Below are 22,390 nucleotides of genomic sequence, written 5' to 3' on the forward strand. Positions count from 1 at the left end.
ATACACAGTTACATTTCCATAAAAACATACACTTAAACAAGATAATACAATCAGGTAAAACACCTGCGGGTCAGAGACTTTGTTTCAAAATCCAACAGGAGTGATTTAAAAGTGTTAAGTGGAACTAGCTCTTTCAGTCTAAACTCATTTTGGAGTTCATTCCAAGAACGCGGCGCTGCAAACTTAAAAGCCTTTTTCCCATCTCTGCGCATACTCTGGGCACAGAGAACAAGAGAATGTCCTGGGAATGCAGGCTGTAGTTGCTGTAGCTCATCTGTTCAATGAGTCTTTACAGATATGGAGCAGCAGGTCCAAGAATTCATTTATAAATCAGAAGGTACCAATGTTTTAGTCTCCGAAATGCCAGAGATGGCCACCCTAACCGGGCATACAGGACACAATGGTGAGTCAGTGACCACATGTTTGTAACACAATGCAATGCCCTGTGAAAAACAGTGTCCAAAGCATGCAAAGTTTCAGTGGAGGCATTCATATAAATAACATAACCATAATCAAGAACAGACATAAAAGTTGCAGTGACAAGTTTCTTGCAGACTTCAAAAGATAAACACGATTTTATACGAAAGTAAAAACCAAGTTTTAATTTCAATCATCTCTGAGTCAGTTTTTGTATATGGAGCTGAAAAGATAAACCATCGTCCATTAAAATGCCAAGATATTTATATTTTGTTACCAGTTCAGTTTGATGCCCATCAAGTGATGTAATGGGAGACAAATGATTGAAAGTTGCTTTGCTCATGTATTTTGGTCTTTTCTGAATTTAAATGATAAAAAGCATTTGTAGGCAATTAAAAGAACTTTGAAGTTGGTGTACAGCCAGTTCTGCTGTGGGCGCTGACACATATAACACAGTGTCATCTGCATACATGTGCAGATTTGCATTTGAAACCACCTTATCCAAATCATTTATATAAATAATAAAAAGCATAAATCAATGGACACAACACAAAGGATGTTTGACAGCTCTTTTACAGGTTGCAAATCCTCAAACAGTTCAGATTATCATGCTGTATCTTAAGTTTCAAAGGAAATCAAAGTACCCTGTTTATATCAAGTCATGTCATTGGGTATTTTCACATTTGTAAAGCTGAAAACAAAATTACTTTAATTTACATTCTGTTTAAAGATCAATTTTGTTTCACAGGTACTCATGAAAAACTCATCACAACAGAACCTTAACCACTTCTTATACATAAATGCCATTTGATTGTGACTGTCCTGCTTGCTTTTTAGTCCCTTCCTCTTAATATACATGGGGAAAGAGGTCAGGTAACAATGCAATAAAAAACATCTAAATGTTTCTGGTCCCTTGTCAGTTTTAGTGCTCTGTTTTCCCTTGTAGTGTCTGTCAATTGTTATCAACATAATCAAAAGGAACAGAAATCACATCATTTTTCACATGTATTTATTGAATTGCATATAACCAAATAATATGAAACATTTTATTGTGGAAGTTGCATGTATGAAATTGCATTTGGCTGTTTGTGCAGTGAATGTACCTGATGTGTGAGCAAATTCTGTGACCATGAAGTTATCACCAAGGGAGGTCGTATCTTTGACCTTTGTAGGTTTGTTATATTGTTTTGGAGGATTATTCAAAAACAATTGAACTGACTTTCAGAGCAACGTTGTGAGAAGTTAGTTTTACCTGCAATAAAAGCCGTAAAACTTTGTGCACTCACAAAACAGTCCCATGGTCTGCTACATTGGGGTGCGGTGTTAGGGATATTAGGTAATTTCAATTTCAATTTATTTTCATTTATATAGTGCCAAATCACAACAAAGTTGCCTGAAGGCGGTTCACACAAGTAAGGTCTAACCTTATTCACTCCCAGATCAAGCACACAGTCGACAGTGGTAAGGGGAAAAGCTCCCTAATGGTAATGAAGTTTTTATGAAACCTTGTGGAAAAAAATAAAAGCAAAATTAAATAAGTGATTTTCAATGATAAATTGGTAGAGATGAAACATTATTAAAGCTTTTCATTAAGGTTAAAATGAGCACATTTTCAAATTGATGCAATTACATTTTGGTGTGGTGCCAAATAAAGAGGCTAGCTAGGAAAGTTGAAAACAGGTTTTTAACATTGTATGATCATTATACTTTTAAGAACAGCCATATTTGCATGTTGTTTGTTGAGAAGGTTGTGTTTAATGTGGAACAGAAATTATTAAATTACAATGTGAATCTGCAGAAAGGGACAGTCATTACTGGATGCGGTGATTTGGCATTTGTCTTACTGTGCACTCTGTCTGCAGTCCTGCTTAATTGCTTGTGAAATGGTAGAGAACTGCATTTCTGTAGCACTTTTCCATCTGATGCAGGCACCCAAAGTGCTTTACAATGAAGTCTCACGTGTCAGACAACTTGTCAGAGATGCTGCTAGGCATGGCATGTGCATCAAACTGGGAGCAACTTGGTGATTATGGTGCTAGATAAAGCACACCTTCATGAGTTTTGAGAACTGAGGCATATTAAATATGCTCGGCATACGCTGGCATATGTCGAATACGTTATGGGTAAGTTTCGTATAAGTTAAGAGTACGTTGAAGCATGCTAACATACATCGTAATTCGGCAAGTACATCGCAAAAATTTGGGCATGCACAATATTTTTGACATATGTCAACGCATGGCTCATACATCCTACATACGTGGACTGAAAGTTGTAGGTAAGTTATGCGATTGTTGACACATGTTTCTTAGAAGTTACTCATAAGTCGAAATACGTCCATTAATTCTGTCCGTCGATTGGCTCAAAGCTGCAGCCCTCATGCAGTTCAGACTTTCACAAATATTTAAACCATTCACACACAGAGTAAATCTATCTTACCTATTTGTTTCAGTCGGATTCATTATCACATCCTGAGCAAAACGTATCCGCATAAAACGTCTTGATTTTGGAAAATGCCGTCTAAAAATACTTTAGTTGCTTGTTGTGGCTGAAGAAACCTAGCATTTTAAAAGTAGTCCCTCTGTGTTTGTCTCCTCTCTCTGCATTGTTCAGCCTGAACCAGAGAACATCAGCACTTTGTGCCACAAGACAATTAGCCTATTTTAAAAGTTGAAAGAGTTACAGCGCCTCATTCATTCACGTCAGCGTATATCACAGGCATCAGTTGATTCTAGCATTCTGCACGAGATGAAATAACAATCCCATGATCCACCAAGAGAAAAATTTAATTAATAAAATATTAAATATTAAATTACTCTGTTTGGCTTCCGTATGGAGAAGAGAGGCCATACGACAGCATACGCATGCTAAATGATGTGCTCGTCATATTTTCGTGTTCTGCCTGCCAAACAAAGAATTATGCCGGCATTGGAAATGCAGCCAAGCCAGACTTAACTGTTCCACCCCTCACCATACCATAACAGTACCAGCCTGGACCGCTCGGTGGAAAACAGGGCTGTCGGAATATGCTGTCGACATATCCAGCGTATTGGGTGAATTTTCATAAGGCTGCATATGCTGGCTGAATTGCCTAGGTGTCACAGGGCTCTAATGGATCACAGCTGACTGCCCTCCACAGTTCGGCAACTGTGGTGAACCACAGATTAATTGCAAAGTTTACTTAAGTGTGATTTTATCTTATAACCGTAGACTCACTTGGCGAAGAGTGTGGTGCCAGGGGTTGCTTCCGACAGTGGGGGAGAAATTTACATCTCAGTGGACAGCTACTGCCCACCTCAAGTTGGGCAGTCCCCAAACCAGTAAGGTGCTGTCCCACCGCAGTCAGCCTTCCTCAACGGGTGCAAGGGATGAGGATATCCGACAAGCAGATCGCACCTTCTGCATCAGGCAAGAACACAAACAGTAAGAGACCAGCTCTTAAACTGGGGTGTTGGAACATCTGCACCATGACAACTGGACTTGATGACCTCCAGAACATCAGTGACGCAAGAAAGACAAGTGCCAGAGTAGGTGCAACTTGGCCTTCATGCTTGGCCTTCTTTGGAGCTGGCAAGATCAACAGGAACGGACAGCGTTTGTTGGAGCTTTGCTCTTATCACACAGCCTCTGTGTGACCAACTCCTATTCCAGACAAAGCCACAACACAGAGCTTCATGGCGCCATCCTGGATCCAGCACTGGCATCAGCCTGGCCATGATCATTGTCAGTCATACAAACCTCGGACACGTTTCTCACCCGCACACCACAGCGCTGACTGCGACTCCGACCACTCACTGGTAATGCTGCAAGATCAAGCTGCTACCCAAGAAATGTCAACACTCCAAACAAGAAGAAAGGTCGAGCATTGATGCGACCAAGATGCAGCATTCAAAGAAGCTTGAGGAATTCACGAAGTCTTTTAAGGATGCTCTGTCTGCAGGCTACCCATGCAATACTGCAATGGAGTCATGGAATCACCTGCGTGAGGCAATTAAGAAATCAGCTTTGCTACCTTTGGATAAAGATCTCCAAGAACTGTGACTGAGACTTGATGCCAAGTCTGCGGATCTGACCCCTGTTATTGAAGCAAAGCGTACCAATGCGGTGCAGTTGTGCTGTATGTGGTTAAATGATTTTTAAAAAAATGTTGAAAACATTAAAGGTTCATTCAGTAGTTCTGCGCAGTTTGAACCAAAATGGTGCCATGTTCTGAGTTGGTGCCACTCTCTCAATTAAAGCACACTAGGAAAGCCAAAAGAAAACTCTTTGAAGGTCCACTTTTGAAGACATAGACATTTATTTGCACATATTAACCAGATTCTACTACTTTGAATTTTTATTGTTATTATTACTTCTATTTGTAATATTTTAATAATAAAGTAATGCAGTTTCCAACCATGTTGACTTGGAAACCAAGATTGGTTTGGGCTGATTTTTGGCTGAGTCCACTGAATCGAGTGTGTACAGCCAGCTGGCAGAAACTCCAAACCTCTGGAAAATAACCAAGTATTCCTGACTTTGTTTCAAGTGTCTTCTACAGTGGTGGGCACAGTTTCCATTAAGCCACCTAACCACTAATTATAAAAGCTAGCTTTTCTGTTAGCGGATTAGCTTTTCAGCTAACTTCAAAACCATCAGTGGACCAATTAGATTCTGATAAATTTAGTTCCGATAACTTTTAGACCGCTAACATTTATAAACCCTGTTGGCTTCAAATGAATCCGGATAGAAAAAACTACATTAATGTCAGCTCTGTCATTTGTACAAAGATGAAAATATAACACATTCTTTTAAATTTAAAATAATGCACTAATTCTGAAGTTTTGAACATTAGCACACACAGATGCCTAAAGGGATTATGGGTAAACTGAAGCCTCCGCTCACACTGATTGGTTGACTCATTCATTCTGTGTAAAAACCAACACAAGTTAATGAACGTGTGTGTTGGTGTTTATAAATTAATGTGCTTTGTAAAATATGCCATTGTTTTAAGTTGTGATTCAGGTTGACAACTGTGTGATATAACGGCCCATTTCCACTGCCATCCAGTAGATGGGTCAAAATGCATAGAACACTGCCATCTACGGGCACCCAGTTATATCACACGGTTGTCGAATCACAATTTAACAAACAATTCCACGAGCTGCTGTTGATCCACAACGTGAATTCTGCCTTCCAGAACAGCTCCTATATAGTCATGTGAATTATCTGCCTGTTGCCACATGTACGTAAGGGCGGATTGTCATTCCTACACTCAATATTGTTATATTAATAAAAAATAAGCGCACGCAGGAGCTGCTTCTGCTGCCACTGCGATTCAAGTACCATCGGAAATTACACAACTTTTTGTTGTTTCAAAGGTCAGCAGTTGCTTGTGGCAAAATGATTAATTCGAGCCTGTATAAGGTGCCTGAGCCCAGTGAAGCTGGACCCCCCACCCAGATAAAAAAAAAATCCAAGCAAACAGGCTGAGTTTGCCCTGTAATTTCCGCGGTACCTGAATGCAGCAGCAGCAGCATTCAGAAATGGCTTCTGTACTGTGTGAAAGCATTCAGCTAGTCGAATGAAGTCAACTAAACGCTAAACGTTACAAAAACTAAGCAAACGATAAAAAACCATCAAGAACGCAGCAAAACAAAATACAGACAAAAGAGGTTTTTGGTGGCATTCAGATTTTTCTACAGTTTAAAAATCCTGATGAAGCGCCAGCTGCAGGAATGAGCCGCGCAAGGTTAGACGACGCCAATGAAAGTTCAGATTTCGTTTGGGCTTTGTTGCCTTTCGTTAAGTGCCGAGTGAACGGGCCATGATAAAGAAGAAAATGACAGATTATAGAAATGTGGAGTCTCCTGTAATTGTTGAGCAGACATACAGGTTTAAGGGAAGTGAGACATTGTGAAATAAATGATAATCTTTATGATGAGTACAATTGCTTCAGAATGGATCTGCAGTGGGGCAGCAAGATGTCTTAGTGGTTAGCACCGTGGCCTCACAGTGAGAAGGTCCCAGTTTGCTTCCGTTCTGCTCCTTTCTGTGTGCGGTTTCTGTTTCCCCTGTATTTGTGTGGGTTCCCTTTGTGTTATAAAATATTCCATAAAAATAAATGCTGTTTTTATCTTTCTCATCGCTCATGGGTTCAAAGTGTCACACGATAAAATGGCGCAGTCTGATTGGCTGTCTGCCTGTCCCAGTTCCAGTCAGGAGAAAATGCAGCATTTATCGTTTTATACGCTTGGCCATCACCCAGAAATTTCACATTAGTAAGGCTATATATGTGTGTGTGTGTGTGTGTGTGTGTGAGAGAGAGAGAGAGCGAGAGAGACCGAGAGAGAGAGAGAGAGACCGTTGCGGTTCCATTTTTCATCTCAACTGTTTTGAATCTGTAGACATTTACATCAGTTTTTTGTCCATTCTTGATCCATCATTACGTCCTCAGTTATAATTCCTATAAGGCCACAGTTAAATGATTTGAAATGGATGGAGGCTATAAACCAAACAGTTGGGAGTAGTATTACACCCAATTTGTTTGTGATGTTTGTTCTGTCAGTTGCAGCATGGGGCCACTGAGCGATTTCCCATAAAACGGTGTGTCAGCCCTAGGGATGGATATTGATAAGATTTTATCGATATCGATCCGACTCCTTATGGATTCCCTTATGAATACCTCTTCTGAATTTTCTGTGTAGTAAAAGTAGGCTTTACAGGTTTTCTATGTCAACAACATTTTATTGAGTCTTAAAGTAAATAAATATGAAATTGGTCACTGGGTCCTTGTTCGCTGGACTTTTTGTCAAAAAGCATTTATTTTCAGACATTTCTTTTCATTAATGACGTGAATGTCACTCCATAGCCTCGAGCTGAGCTCAGCCGGCTGCGCTGCATGTCAGCATCAGTGTAATTCATAAAGAACGCAGGACATCTTATTTTGGGAGGAAAAACATTTTCAGTCAATTGTTGTCAATTGTTTGTATTACAGTGTTTGCAAAGAGGTGTCATTTAATTTAAAATGGTGATTCGCTTTGAAGTTATTAATTCCGACGGGACTCTAACATGACTCAGAGAGTGGCGCATCGTTTGGAGCTGTGCGAACAGAACTGAGGATGATTCTTTTTTCTTGCCTGCAACATGACAAGAGTCCCAGTTAGTAACTTTAATCTGCACAAAAGTGACTCGTGATTGACATCTTTAAATGGCTTTGAGAGGGGTTAAGAAGCAGACTTGCCAATTCTGAAAAGCAGTGAAGCAAAGAACTAATGAAGCAGCTGGTTGGAGCACTACTCCATTGTTGGAAGCTTCAAAGCGAAGCTGTTACAGAAGCTTTTGATTACAGAGCCGCTGCAGTGTCTGCAGTCAACGTAGAGAGATGATCATTTTCCCGGCAAACACTCTAAAAACAATGACCCCTCTGAAGGACCGATAAGGGAATCGTTAAGCAAAAAGGCTATTGATGTCGGTGAATCGAATCATTTCTTAACTGTTCTCGATACCCATTCCTAGTCAGCCCATTAAAAAGCTTTTTCCAGGAAGCCCAGTCTCTCCTTCAGGAATTGTTCTTCATTGTGTTGCACCTAATCGATTTCTGGGTCACCTGAAGAGTGAGGAAGCATGAAATAAGAAATGGGAAGCACTCGATATGAGTGAGGAAAGACTTCATCATTTCCATGTTCAGTCTGCCTTCCTTCACCTGTTACAGCCAAATTGCTCCAGAATTCAGAGATGTGAGATAAGTGACAAATGATGTGAAACTAAAGCTTGAGAGAGATGATTATGAACTGTGAATACATCAGGATGTTTCACTGACTGTTTGTTTTCAACAAAAGCTGTTAAGAATGAAAAAGAAAAGAAAGGAAATTAAAATAATCAATATTTTGTATATTTGTTCATGATAAAATGCAATGTAATCTTTGACTCTATTGAGCAGTTTTTTTGCACCCATGTTTCCATTAGGAAGGTTTCAGGAAGGCTATGGTGATGGTTGGTGATGAGTTTAAAGACCGTCTAGACTATTACCGGTCGTCCTGGTTACCAGCACGTACAATCCTGGAGGAGGCTGTTAAGAAGAGGCATCAGGTACAGACAGTCATTCATTATGTACAAATATGTGTGTAAATGCTATAATTTGGCACTTTGGGTTTTCTTTTTTGTCTGTCTGTTTTTGATGGTCCAGATGTGTTTCTCGTTTGTTAATGAAGGGTAATTTGTGACTCCTTATTTATAAATATAAACTGTCCTGGTTTCCTGGTTCTGTCCACATATCCAGGTAGATGCCAGTGGGGAGGTGATACTTTTGTCCCAGGGCGGTTGTCCCTGGAAGGATCATCTGTTTGTTCTGGAGAAGGAGCTCAAGGTGGAGACGCCCATCAAGTTTGTTCTTTACCCAGACCAGAATGGAAAGTGGCGTGTCCAATGTGTTCCCGCTGGGCTCAACACACTTCCAGAACAGGTACTCAACTCGACCTTGAGTTTCATAGATGTCATTATAATTAGGGAATAAGCCTGTTGTGCCTGATGATTTGCAGACGTTCATGCTGGTTATATGGTCGCAAATTGAGCTTAAAAAGGAGTTTTACCGCGTCGCTGTAAAACATCTGCAACCCTAATTCCAATGAATTTGGGACGTTGTGTAAAATGTAAATCAAAACAGAATACAATGATTTTCAAATCCTCTTCAACCTGTATTTGATTGAATACACCACAAAGGCAAGATATTTAATGTTCAAACTGATAAACTTTTTTGTTTTTGTGCAAATATTTACTCATTTTGAAATGGATGCCTGCAACACATTTCAAAAAAGCAGGGACAGTGGCATGTTTACCACTGTGTTACATCACCTTTCCTTCTAAAAACACTCAATAAGTGTTTGGGAACTGAGGACACTAATTGTTGAAGTTTTGTAGATGGAATTCTTTCCCATTCTTGCTCGATGTACAACATCAGTTGTTCAACAGGCTGGGCTCTCCGTTGTCATATTTTGCGCTTCATAATGCGCCACACATTTTCAGTGGGCGACAGGCCTAGACTGCAGGCAGGCCAGTCTAGTACCTGCACTCTTTTACTATGAAGTCACGCTGCTGTAACACGTGCAGAATGTGACTTGGCATTGTCTTGCTGAAATAACCAGGGACGTCCCTGAAAAAGACGTTACTTGGATGGCAGCATGTGTTGCTCCAAAACCTGGATGTACCTTAAAGCATTGATGGTGCCATCACAGATGTGTAAGTTGCCCATGCCATGGGCACTAACACACATCCATACCATCACAGATGATGGCTTTTGAACTTTGCGTTGGTAACAATCTGGATGTTGTTTTTCCTCTTTTGTCCGGAGGACACAACGTTCATGATTTCCACAAGCAATTTGAAATGTGGAGTCATCAGACCACAGCACAGTTGTTCACTTTGCGTCTGACCATTTCAAATGAGCTCAGGCCCAGAGAAGGCAGCGGCGTTTCTGGATGTTGTTGATGTATGTCTTTTGCTTTGCATGGTAGAGTTTTAGCTTGCACTTGTAGATGTAGCGACGAACTGTGTTAACTGAAGTGTCCCTGAGCCCACGTGGTAAGATCCTAGATGATGGAATACCTAAATTCCTTGCAATCAAACATTGAGAAACATTGTTCTTAAACTGTTGGACTATTTTTTCACACAGTTGTTCAAAAAGTGGTGATCCTCGCCCCATCTTTGCTTGTGAATGGCTGAGCCTTTTGGGGGATGCTCCTTTTATACCCAATCATGGCGCTCACCTGTTTTCCAATTAACCTGTTCACCTGTGGACTGTTCCAAAGAGGTGTTGTTTGAGCATTCATCACTTTTCCCAGTCTTTTGTTGCCCCTTCCCAGCTTTTTTAAAACATGTTGCAGGCATCCATTTCAAAATTAGCAAATATTTGCACAAAAACAACAAAGTTTATGAGTTTGAACATTAAATATCTTGTCTTTGAGGTGTATTCAATTGAATACAGGTTGAAGAGGATTTTCAAATCATTGTATTCTGTTTTTCTTTACATTTTACACAACGTCCCAAATTCATTGGAATTGGGGTTGTATCTGCGACCATATAACAGCATGAACGTCTGCAAATATCAGACACAAGAGGGTTATTCCATTCGAATTCAATTCCATCGTTTGCACAGTTTATTTTTCTGTAGGTAGTTCGGTCAGCGAGGCTTACCTTGAAGTAGCGTCGCTCCAGCAGTGGTCAGCGGGCAGAGTAATCCATCATACGTGAAAATCCATCAAATGTGTAAACGGTAATTCTGTATCAGAATCCACGCAATACTTTCATATGGTAGCTTAAATTCACCCATTTGCGGGGGGGGGGGTGTTGGTACCCGACTTTCTCTTGCTCTCAGCTAACGACTAACAACACGTGCTGCCAGTGTTCTGTCGAATTGTGCGTCTTGTCGCATAAATCGACAGTTCCGCGTCCCGACATTATTGTGCACAGGAATGACATTTGACAGGAATGACATCTCGTCCGAACACCGGTCAGGCCGCGGAGTAATACATCCAAATGTGAAACAATTAAATATTTTGCTACCGTTACCCTGATATTATATGGTCTGAAATCTCACACAATTAACCAATCAGATTTGCAGAAAAAATGTAATTGGATTAGAATTCCATTCGTGCATTATGACACACCACTGTGGTCTGATGCATGTAGCATAGTGAGGTACACCGTGACTCATACATAAGAAAATCTTCTCGCCAACTTATTTTTTGTTAGAGTTGTTAGAAAACACAGCGACAGGTAGCTGCAGTTTCCCAAAAGCATGGGATTGAGCTTAGCTCAGATGACCGAAGAGATCAACAGTGTATGATTTAAGTTTTATACTTAACAGTCCATTTGACAACTGCTCACAGAGTGCCAATATGTCAACTGGAGAGAAAGTTGCGTTTCTATCAAAGTAGGACAGAAGTGCTTACTTACAGGATTATCCAACAGTTGATGCAGCAGTTTTATTCACATATTGAAAGAAAGTAAACATTCCCAACACTTCACCTCATTATAATGTCAGTTACAAATTGATTTGAGAATGTGACATAATTTTATGTACAACTTGTTTTCTAAATGAATTCCAGAAATAACTTTGCTTGTTCTACCCATCTACTGGTTCAGAAATATATCTTAATGTCTTACACTTATTAGGCATATGAGCAAGTGTCCAGTCCTAAAAAGAAATGGAGTCATTAGGGTTCATATCTCCAAGGCTCAAAACAAATCAAATGTAAAAACAAATCATTAAAATCAAACACTTGGGTCAACCGCCATCTTTTAAGGGCATTATGTCATTTTGTTGTCATTAAACGGATGGCACATTCACATTCCTTTTGACATAAAATCTCAGTGGGAGGGGGAAGTTAGGAAATCTATCACTGAAGAGTGGTGGGAGGCCACTTTATGCAAAGTACACAGCTCATCAATTTGCACACGACATGGACATTGGACTAAACTGATATACAGTGAGGGAAATAAGTATTTGAACACCCTGCGATTTTGCAAGTTCTCCCTCTTAGAAATCATGGAGGGCCAACCAGCAAGAATTCTGGCTCACACAGACCTGTTAATTTTTCTTTAAGAAGCCCTCTTATTCTGCACTCTTTACCTGTATTAATTGCACCTGTTTGAACTTGTTACCTGTATAAAAGACACCTGTTCACACACTCAATCAATCACACTCCAACCCGTCCACCATAACCAAGACCAAAGAACCGTCTACGGACACCAGGGACAAAACTGTAGACCTGCACAAGGCTGGGATGGACGACAGGACAACAGGCAAGCAGCTTGGTAGAAGACAACAACTGTTATGATCATTTATTATAAAGTGGAAGAAACACAAGATGACTGTCAATCTCCCTCGGTTTGGGATTCCATGCAAGACCTCACTTTGTGAGGTAAGGATGATTCTGAGAAAGCTCAGAACTACACAGGAGGACCTGGTCAGTGACCTGAAGAGAGCTGGGACCACAGTCACAAAGATTAAATTAGTAACACATGATGCTGTCATGGTTTAAAATCCTGCAGGGCAGCAAGGTCCCCCTGCTCAAGCCAGCACATGTCCAGGCCCGTTTGTTCACCAGTGACCATCTGGATGATTCAGAGGAGGCATGGGAGAAGATCATGTCGTCAGATGAGACCAGAATAGAGCTTTTTGGAATCAACTCCACTTACCATGTTTAGAGGATGAGAACAACCCCAAGAAAACCATCCCAACTGTGAAGCATGGGGGTGGAAACATCATACTCTGGGGGTGCTCTTCTGCAAAGGGGACAGGATGACTGCACCATATTAAAGGGAGGATGGATGGGGTCATGTATTGCGAGATTTTGGCAAACAGCCTCCTTCCCTCAGTAAGAGCATTGAAGATGGGTCATGGCTGGGTCTTCTAGCATGACAATGACCCCAAACACACAGCCAGGGCAACTAAGGAGGGGCTCTGTAAGAAGCATTTCAAGGTCCTGGAGTGGCCTGGCCAGTCTCCAGACCTAAACTCAATAGAAAGTCTTTGGAGGGAGCTGAAACTCCAAACCTGAAAGATCTGGAGAAGATCTGTAAGGAGGAGTGGACCAAAATCCCTGCTGCAGTGTGTGTGCAAACCTGGTGATAAACTACAGGAAACGTTTGACCTCTGTAATTGCAAACAAAGGCTACTGTACCAACTATTAACATTGATTTTCACTGGTGTTCAAATACTTATTTGCAGCAGTAACATACAAATAAATTATTTAAAAAAATCATACATTGTGATTTCCGGATTTTTTTTTTTTTTTTTAGATTATGTCTCTCAGTGGACATGCACCTAAGATGAAAATTTCAGTCCCCTCCATGATTTCTAAGTGGGAGAACTTGCAAAATCGCAGGGTGTTCAAATACTTATTTTCCTCACTGTAGATGCACTGTGATAGATGGAAATTCACCCACGTCTTGATCTTGTGCAAAACTGAACCACTGCTATTTTTAATATTATATGAGGCCTGGGACAGTCAATCTCACCATTCTCACAACAACTTTATTACTTGACATTGCACTTGACGCAAGCCTTTAGCAAAGAAATCTGACAGTATTTTTTTCTTTCTTTCTTTCTTTCTTTCTTTCTGGAGATGGATGTGGATGGATATTCTGCAGTACCATATTTTCCAGAATATATGTCGTGGGGTTTTTTTTGTTTGTTTTTTACTAGTTTGAGAGTTTCTGTGACTTATAGTCCAGTGTGACTTACATATGGGAAAAACAAATCACGATTCACGACCACAAATTTTCTTTGCACTTGAAATGAGAAACACAGCCTTAAACCATTTAAGGTTTATTTTTCTCTCTCTCTCTTAAAGAGGCATGTGACTTATACTCTGGAAAATACTGTACTATACTGTACATTTATTTTGTGTGTGTTCTGGCTTGATGTTACTTTGTCTTTTTGTTAACTTGTCTTTTTCTTTTAATGTATGTTGGTTAGTAGTGTCAACTTTCATATTCAGTATATGAATATCCCAGAGATGTTCATCATATCTATGTTGAGCTTCAATTAAAAAAAAAGACAAGACAAACTCTGATGGTACCTGTTCTAGGCTAGGCTCAATGCTTTTTAAAAAGTTTCATGACTCCCCCCCCCCCCCCCCCCCCCCCCCCAAAAAAAAGAGGCATATCCTGTTAATTAATTTTTAAGTCATCTTGCTATCTATCCAACAAAATGACCAGATGAATGCACAACATCTTTGTTGTTTAAAACAATGACATTAAATAAGTGGTTCGGGTATCAGAATGACCATTCTCCAATAAAAGTAAATAATAATTTTGTACTTATGAATTCAAACATGCTGAATGAAGACTGATATAAAATCACCACAATATCAATGAAGATATAGAAGGAATTAAAGTTATAATGAAGATTAAAGGAATTGAACCATCTTGTTCATAGCCTGAACTGTTTTGATGCACTTTGAATTAACTTTGGGGATAAAAGGTGTGAGACAAATAGACCTGCTTTTCCTTCTGTTGATTTGTGTATCATAGCCCTGCTGCTGCGCATCTCTGCATGTTTTCACAGAGAATTATTACAACCTTAAAGGTTGAAAACCAAGATTCATTAAACCTATTGGCATATTGTTGAGTTGATAAGGATTTCAGACAAAATAAAATTCTTTTGTTTCAATCTGTAAGATAATCAACACCTGTTGGGTCTGTGTTTGCTGCCCCTATTGTTTTTGTGAGAAACCATCAGCATTCTCATTGGAATTGTGTGATAAGGATGAGTCGTGTAGTCTTCAAACTAGTTCACAGAATTTAGTGGTGTTGTTTCTGATAATACTAGAAATGACTTTTTGAAAATGGTACTTTAGAATCACTTTACTTTTTGGCCACAAGTTGCATCCAAAAAAAAACTTACCCAACACCAAACACTAAATGATCTTAATTAAGTAGGCTTAAAAAATAGAATGTGACGTTTATTTACTTTTTCTCCCTATCCTGAGTCTCCTCCAGTAATGGGAGTTTGCCGGAAATTCCCGGAAATCCGTGTTTTTACTTACGTGCTGAACATTTCCAGGTTATTTTTGATAGCATACGTCAGAATCCATTAATGCTCCATACCCAGACAGTTTTTGCCGGTAATGCACCGTATTGGTTTGCAAACTGCCAATAAACTCGAAAGAATCAAATCAAATCAATTTTATTTATATAGCGCCAAATCACAACAAACAGTTGCCCCAAGGCTCTTTATATTGTAAGGCAAAAGCCATACAATAATTACAGAAAAACCCCAATGGTCAAAACGACCCCCTGTGAGCAAGCACTTGGCGACAGTGGGAAGGAAAAACTCCCTTTTAACAGGAAGAAACCTCCAGCAGAACCAGGCTCAGGGAGGGGCAGTCTTCTGCTGGGACTGGTTGGGGCTGAGGGGAGAGAATCAGGAAAAAGACATGCTGTGGAAGAGAGCAAAGATCAATCAATCAAGAAAGAAGAAGAAGAAGGGTTATTTTTGTCTTCCTGGCCTGCACTGGATTTAGTCTGTGGTCTTACAGGTCTTGCAAATTACTGTTAAGGTAGTAAAAAAGTGCAGAAAAAAAGATTAGTACCAAATTAATGTTCAGAATCTGAGGATTAAAAAAATGTAAAAAAAAAAAATACATTTTTTGATGAGGGATTCTCAAGAAATTGCATTTTGAAAATTATGCTTATTATGGTAACCTCTAATTTGGCGGAGATGGGCAATAAGACCAATAATAATAATAATAATAATAAGGTTGTTACAATAGACAACAGTTCTATTGACCTTTCTGCCTCCAGCCCTCTCCTCCTTTAATGAGGAATCCATTTCACATGTCCCCAAAGTGAAATACTGCTCTAGGGACTTGTCTGCTGCTCTGAGCGTGTCCATAGCTCCAGGTTCAAAGAAATCTCGCCCTTTCCAAGATCGAATCATCTTCGCAGTTTGCTCAGTTTGCTTCTGTGACATATTGTTCAAAGTCATCAAACGCTGGAGCTCTGAAGCTGGAACACTTTCATCCTGAAAAAGGGATTTTCTGGCTCGGGATGGACCAGGTATGGGGATATTTGTTGGCAAGCCGCTTGTGGCAAGCTTAATGGAGGAAGAGTCTTTAGGCGCAGCATCTATTTTTTGCCTAATGAGAGCAGAAGCAGCCATTTCTGCACCTCTTGGATCTTGAAGCATGACATTTTGCAGATTCTCCTTCCTATCAGAAATACCACAAGGTTGTGGATGTTGGATTCCTTTGCCAATCACCTGCCTACAGCGTTTGCATATTTTGACTGGCTTAGGTGTGGCTAACCTTTTAGGACCTGGCAAAGGTGGCCTTCCAACAGGAAAAGGCCCTTGCTTGGTTTTGCCACCAAATTTATGGCTTTCTTGACCAGGATTCACTCTAGCAATCATGCACATACTGCATGGACAACCCTGCAAATCTTTAAGTTCAGTGACTCTACCAAACGTTCTTGTCAGGACTGGAAAGTTCAAAGTTGAAAAATCAACTGGATCATCCAGAACAGCAGGCTTTCCCTTGTCTATATCCAAGAGGATGTTTCTGCAGCGGGTACAGATGCCATTTGGCAACTTTTGATCACTTGGATCAAAATCTTCCATGAAATATTTTTGTACTCTGTCAAGAACAGTGCCAATGATAGCAGTCATGGATGAGCCTTTCTTAAAGCAGACAAGGCAAACAAAAGATCTGTTAACATCAGGAATTTTGCTGGAGGCATGTTGAGTTCAGCTAAATTCACTATTTATCTCACCTTCACAAAAAAGAACCAATTGCTTTTGAAAGAGCTGATAATTTCTTTTTGGATATACCAAATGCTTTTGAAACACTTCAATCAATCAATCAATTTTATTTATATAGCGCCAAATCACAACAAACAGTTGCCCCAAGGCGCTTTATATTGTAAGGCAAGGCCATACAATAATTACGTAAAAACCCCAACAGTCAAAACCACTTGGCGACAGTGGGAAGTAAAAACTCCCTTTAACAGGAAGAAACCTCCAGCAGAACCAGGCTCAGGGAGGGACAGTCTTCTGCTGGGACTGGTTGGGGCTGAGGGAGAGAACCAGGAAAAAGACATGCTGTGGAGGGGAGCAGAGATCAATCACTAATGATTAAATGCAGAGTGGTGCATACAGAGCAAAAAGAGAAAGAAACACTCAGTGCATCATGGGACCCCCCCAGCAGTCTAAGTCTATAGCAGCATAACTAAGGGATGGTTCAGGGTCACCTGATCCAGCCCTAACTATAAGCTTTAGCAAAAAGGAAAGTTTTAAGCCTAATCTTAAAAGTAGAGAGGGTGTCTGTCTCCCTGATCCGAATTGGGAGCTGGTTCCACAGGAGAGGAGGCTGAAAGCTGAAGGCTCTGCCTCCCATTCTACTCTTACAAACCCTAGGAACTATAAGTAAGCCTGCAGTCTGAGAGTGAAGCGCTCTATTGGGGTGATATGGTACTATGAGGTCCCTAAGATAAGATGGGACCTGATTATTCAAAACCTTATAAGTAAGAAGAAGAATTTTAAATTCTATTCTAGAATTAACAGGAAGCCAATGAAGAGAGGCCAATATGGGTGAGATATGCTCTCTCCTTCTAGTCCCCGTTAGTACTCTAGCTGCAGCATTTTGAATTAACTGAAGGCTTTTCAGGGAACTTTTAGGACAACCTGATAATAATGAATTACAATAGTCCAGCCTAGAGGAAATAATGCATGAATTAGTTTTTCAGCATCACTCTGAGACAAGACCTTTCTAATTTTAGAGATATTGCGTAAATGCAAAAAAGCAGTCCTACATATTTGTTTAATATGCGCTTTGAATGACATATCCTGATCAAAAATGACTCCAAGATTTCTCACAGTATTACTAGAGGTCAGGGTAATGCCATCCAGAGTAAGGATCTGGTTAGACACCATGTTTCTAAGATTTGTGGGGCCAAGTACAATAACTTCAGTTTTATCTGAGTTTAAAAGCAGGAAATTAGAGGTCATCCATGTCTTTATGTCTGTAAGACAATCCTGCAGTTTAGCTAATTGGTGTGTGTCCTCTGGCTTCATGGATAGATAAAGCTGGGTCTCATCTGCGTAACAATGAAAATTTAAGCAATGCCGTCTAATAATACTGCCTAAGGGAAGCATGTATAAAGTGAATAAAATTGGTCCTAGCACAGAACCTTGTGGAACTCCATAAGTAACCTTAGTCTGTGAAGAAGATTCCCCATTTACATGAACAAATTGTAATCTATTAGATAAATATAATTCAAACCACCGCAGCGCAGTGCCTTTAATACCTATGGCATGCTCTAATCTCTGTAATAAAATTTTATGGTCAACAGTATCAAAAGCAGCACTGAGATCTAACAGAACAAGCACAGAGATGAGTCCACTGTCTGAGGCCATAAGAAGATCATTTGTAGCCTTCACTAATGCTGTTTCTGTACTATGATGAATTCTAAAACCCTGACTGAAACTCTTCAAATAGACCATTCCTCTGCAGATGATCAGTTAGCTGTTTTACAACTACCCTTTCAAGAATTTTTGAGAGAAAAGGAAGGTTGGAGATTGGCCTATAATTAGCTAAGATACCTGGGTCAAGTGATGGCTTTTTAAGTAATGGTTTAATTACTGCCACCTTAAAAGCCTGTGGTACATAGCCAACTAATAAAGATAGATTGATCATATTTAAGATCGAAGCATTAAATAATGGTAGGGCTTCCTTGAGCAGCCTGGTAGGAATGGGGTCTAATAGACATGTTGATGGTTTGGATGAAGTAACTAATGAAAATAACTCAGACAGAACAATCTGAGAGAAAGAGTCTAACCAAATACCGGCATCACTGAAAGCAGCCAAAGATAACGATACGTCTTTTGGATGGTTATGAGTAATTTTTTCTCTAATAGTTAAAATTTTATTAGCAAAGAAAATCATGAAGTCATTACTAGTTAAAGTTAAAGGAATACTCGGCTCAATAGAGCTCTGACTCTTTGTCAGCCTGGCTACAGTGCTGAAAAGAAACCTGGGGTTGTTCTTATTTTCTTCAATTAGTGATGAGTAGTAAGATGTCCTAGCTTTACGGAGGGCTTTTTTATAGAGCAAAAAGACTCTTTTTCCAGGCTAAGTGAAGATCTTCTAAATAAGTGAGACGCCATTTCCTCTCCCGCTTACGGGTTATCTGCTTTAAGCTGCGAGTTATACCACAGAGTCAGGCACTTCTGATTTAAAGCTCTGTTTTTCAGAGGAGCTACAGCATCCAAAGTTGTCTTCAATGAGGATGTAAAACTATTGACGAGATACTCTATCTCACTTACAGAGTTTAGGTAGCTACTCTGCACTGTGTTGGTATATGGCATTAGAGAACATAAAGAAGGAATCATATCCTTAAACCTAGTTACAGCGCTTTCTGAAAGACTTCTAGTGTAATGAAACTTATTCCCCACTGCTGGGTAGTCCATCAGAGTAAATGTAAATGTTATTAAGAAATGATCAGACAGAAGGGAGTTTTCAGGGAATACTGTTAAATCTTCAATTTCCATACCATAAGTCAGAACAAGATCTAAGATATGATTAAAGTGGTGGGTGGACTCATTTACATTTTGAGCAAAGCCAATTGAGTCTAATAATAGATTAAATGCAGTGTTGAGGCTGCCATTCTCAGCATCTGTGTGGATGTTAAAATGGCCCACTATAATTATCTTATCTGAGCTAAGCACTAAGTCAGACAAAAGGTCTGAAAATTCACAGAGAAACTCACAGTAACGACACTTGGTCACAGCCTCATTACATCCATCAGGGATATATTCCATTTTACATTTCGCCTATCACGGCATATAGTGGGTGAAGAAAAACAACCCAATAGCTTATTTAGGGCAGACTAACCATGATACCTCCAAGATAGTTAGCAGGGCCAGAAGCCTTATGAATTTTGTCTGTAATTCAGTGATATGTCACACCCCCTGAAATAAGCTTTTCTGCTGAATATCTCTTAAACCATTAGACATACGGACTCAGTTTGTAATGGAGACTTATCAGAAATCATATGTGAGCTTTCTTAATATGCAATAAAAGTTTTACCTTAGATGACCCTTAAAGGTCAAACTAGCTTGTACACATATTTCAGGAGCCTATTTCTCCAAAACAGTAAGGGATGTGGATATGGTATGTAAAACCAACATCTAACTAATCAACATCTGTGTATGCATACAATATACCTGACTTCTTATGAAGTTGATAAACTTATTTTATGCCATGGCCTTTGTGACCTAGCTACAAAAGTCACAATAGTGACCTCATAGTTTCAGACGTATGTAGCTTCAAAATGCAGTGCAGTTTGCTGATTGACATGAAATATTAACATGGAGGTTAAAACATCTTTTATTTTGTGATATGACCTTTGACATCAGCATGTCTTAGGATGCTTAGTTTGTGCATGGTCATAGATGCTTAAGTTTTGAATATCTTGCACAAGGTAAGAGATAGGAGCTAGGAAATGATACATGTGCTTTCATTATATGGAATAAAATCTAGCTTTGGATGACCCAAGGAGGTCAAACTCAATGTAACATTATTTTGAGAAGCATGTAAAATTTGCTTTCAGGAGAGATGTTCTAGGTAAAACCATATAAAATATATCATATGAGACAAAGACAGCCCTAAAATCATAATTTTCATGCTTTAAATGCTCTTTGATTCCAAAATTTGCAATACTGCGCTTCTGCAAAGACCTCAAAATCACGTTATTTAGGTGAAAATAAGCATAATTTTCAAAATGCAATTTCTTGAGAATCCCTCATCAAAAAAATTTGTTTTACATTTTTTTGATCCTCAGACAATGAACTTTAATTTGGCACATATCTTTTCTTCTGCACTTTTTTACTACCTTAACAGTACTTCGCAAGACCTGTGGTCTGTCTTTCACTATGTTTGTATTTGTAAAATAGTTTGGAAACGTCTGTGATAAGACACAGTGGATATTAAGTCTCACAATTTCACGTCCTGCTCCGAGACTGAAAGGTAATGTTAAGTGGTGCCGCTCGTCCACACAGCAGCAAATGAAAGATGCTGTTATAGATTTTACTTTGAACACTGCGTTGTGTTGAAACTACAAACCAAGTGGATGCAACATTGTTCTGCTGCAGGGAGACGATTTAAGGTTCATCAGGAATAAATTCAAATGGGGCTGGTTTGACCAAAAGGACCAAAACGCTGACCCAACTTTTTTTTTTTTTATCTTCGTTTATACAGAAAAACTAGCTAACACTACCGGTAAGTCTTTGATTTTATTATATCATGTTTTTGATGGAATTCATTGTCAGTTGACATTATTCGTTATTTCACACAAATCAAACTCTGTCTTTGGGATTAATTTAATTCAAGCTGTCTCCATGCAAATGAAATATGTTAGCCTACTAAATCTACAGTTTATGGTTTCTTCAGTTCATGGGCATGAAACATTCATGTGAATTAAAATCTGATAAATATTGAACATGCTTGTAGAAGTCAGGTATTGATGTGAAAAAAAACATTTGTGCGTTGTTTTGCACAACACTTAAGTTGTGAGTATCCTAGAAATGCTGGCATCAGTACTGGATTGAAAAATCTGTATTATTGCGTTTCCCATTTATAGAAGTGAATAAGAATCAAATTGAATGAATGAATGAATGAATGAAAACTGTTTATTTCGAACATTTGATACAACAACAATTACAAGATAGATCAGTAAAGACAACAACAAAAAAGTTCCTACTGTGTACCGAACATGTCCGAAAAGGGGTAGGGTGAAGCATCAGCTTATTTATCCCTACCCCTTCTTCCCCACAACCAGTAATACCCTTTGCCACATATACACATAGATTCCTACACACCTAAACCGATACTCAACAAAAATATAAACGCAACACTTCTGGTTTTGCTCCCATTTTGTATGAGATGAACTCAAAGATCTAAAACTTTTTCCACATACACAATATCACCATTTCCCTCAAATATTGTTCACAAACCAGTCTAAATCTGTGATAGTGAGCACTTCTCCTTTGCTGAGATAATCCATCCCACCTCACAGGTGTGCCATACCAAGATGCTGATTAGACACCATGATTAGTGCACAGGTGTGCCTTAGACTGTCCACAATAAAAGGCCACTCTGAAAGGTGCAGTTTTGTTTTACTGGGGGGGATACCAGTCAGTATCTGGTGGGACCACCATTTGCCTCATGCAGTGCAACACATCTCCTTCGCATCATCCGTGAAGAGAACACCTCTCCAACGTGCCAAACACCAGCAAATGTGAGCATTTGCCCACTCAAGTCGGTCACGACGATGAACTGGAGTCAGGTCGAGACCCCGATGAGGACGACGAGCATGCAGATGAGCTTCCCTGAGACGGTTTCTGACAGTTTGTGCAGAAATTCTTTGGTTATGCAAACCGATTGTTCCAGCAGCTGTCCGAGTGGCTGGTCTCAGACGATCTTGGAGGTGAACATGC

At 39.6% G+C, this 22,390-nt stretch overlaps 1 protein-coding gene and 1 long non-coding RNA gene across 2 annotated transcripts in view; one reads left to right on the top strand and one right to left on the bottom strand.

Annotated features, from left to right (window-relative positions):
• The window catches only part of myg1 (myg1 exonuclease), a 76,328-nt gene that overhangs the window by 43,672 nt on the left and 10,266 nt on the right, over window positions 1-22,390 (top strand). The window contains exons 5-6 of the mRNA XM_034166158.1: window positions 8,362-8,484; window positions 8,675-8,857. Coding sequence (XP_034022049.1) covers window positions 8,362-8,484; window positions 8,675-8,857 — 306 coding nt within the window. The remainder of the gene's footprint in view (window positions 1-8,361; window positions 8,485-8,674; window positions 8,858-22,390) is intronic.
• LOC117506633 lies at window positions 1,756-16,937 on the bottom strand. Its single transcript, XR_004559520.1, has 3 exons — window positions 16,904-16,937; window positions 13,367-13,371; window positions 1,756-1,895 (listed from the first exon to the last, which is right to left on the bottom strand). It is a non-coding gene; the product is annotated as an uncharacterized LOC117506633 (long non-coding RNA).

The sequence above is a fragment of the Thalassophryne amazonica genome, chromosome 3, assembly GCF_902500255.1.
Source record: "Thalassophryne amazonica chromosome 3, fThaAma1.1, whole genome shotgun sequence".
Classification (NCBI taxonomy): Eukaryota; Metazoa; Chordata; class Actinopteri; order Batrachoidiformes; family Batrachoididae; genus Thalassophryne; species Thalassophryne amazonica.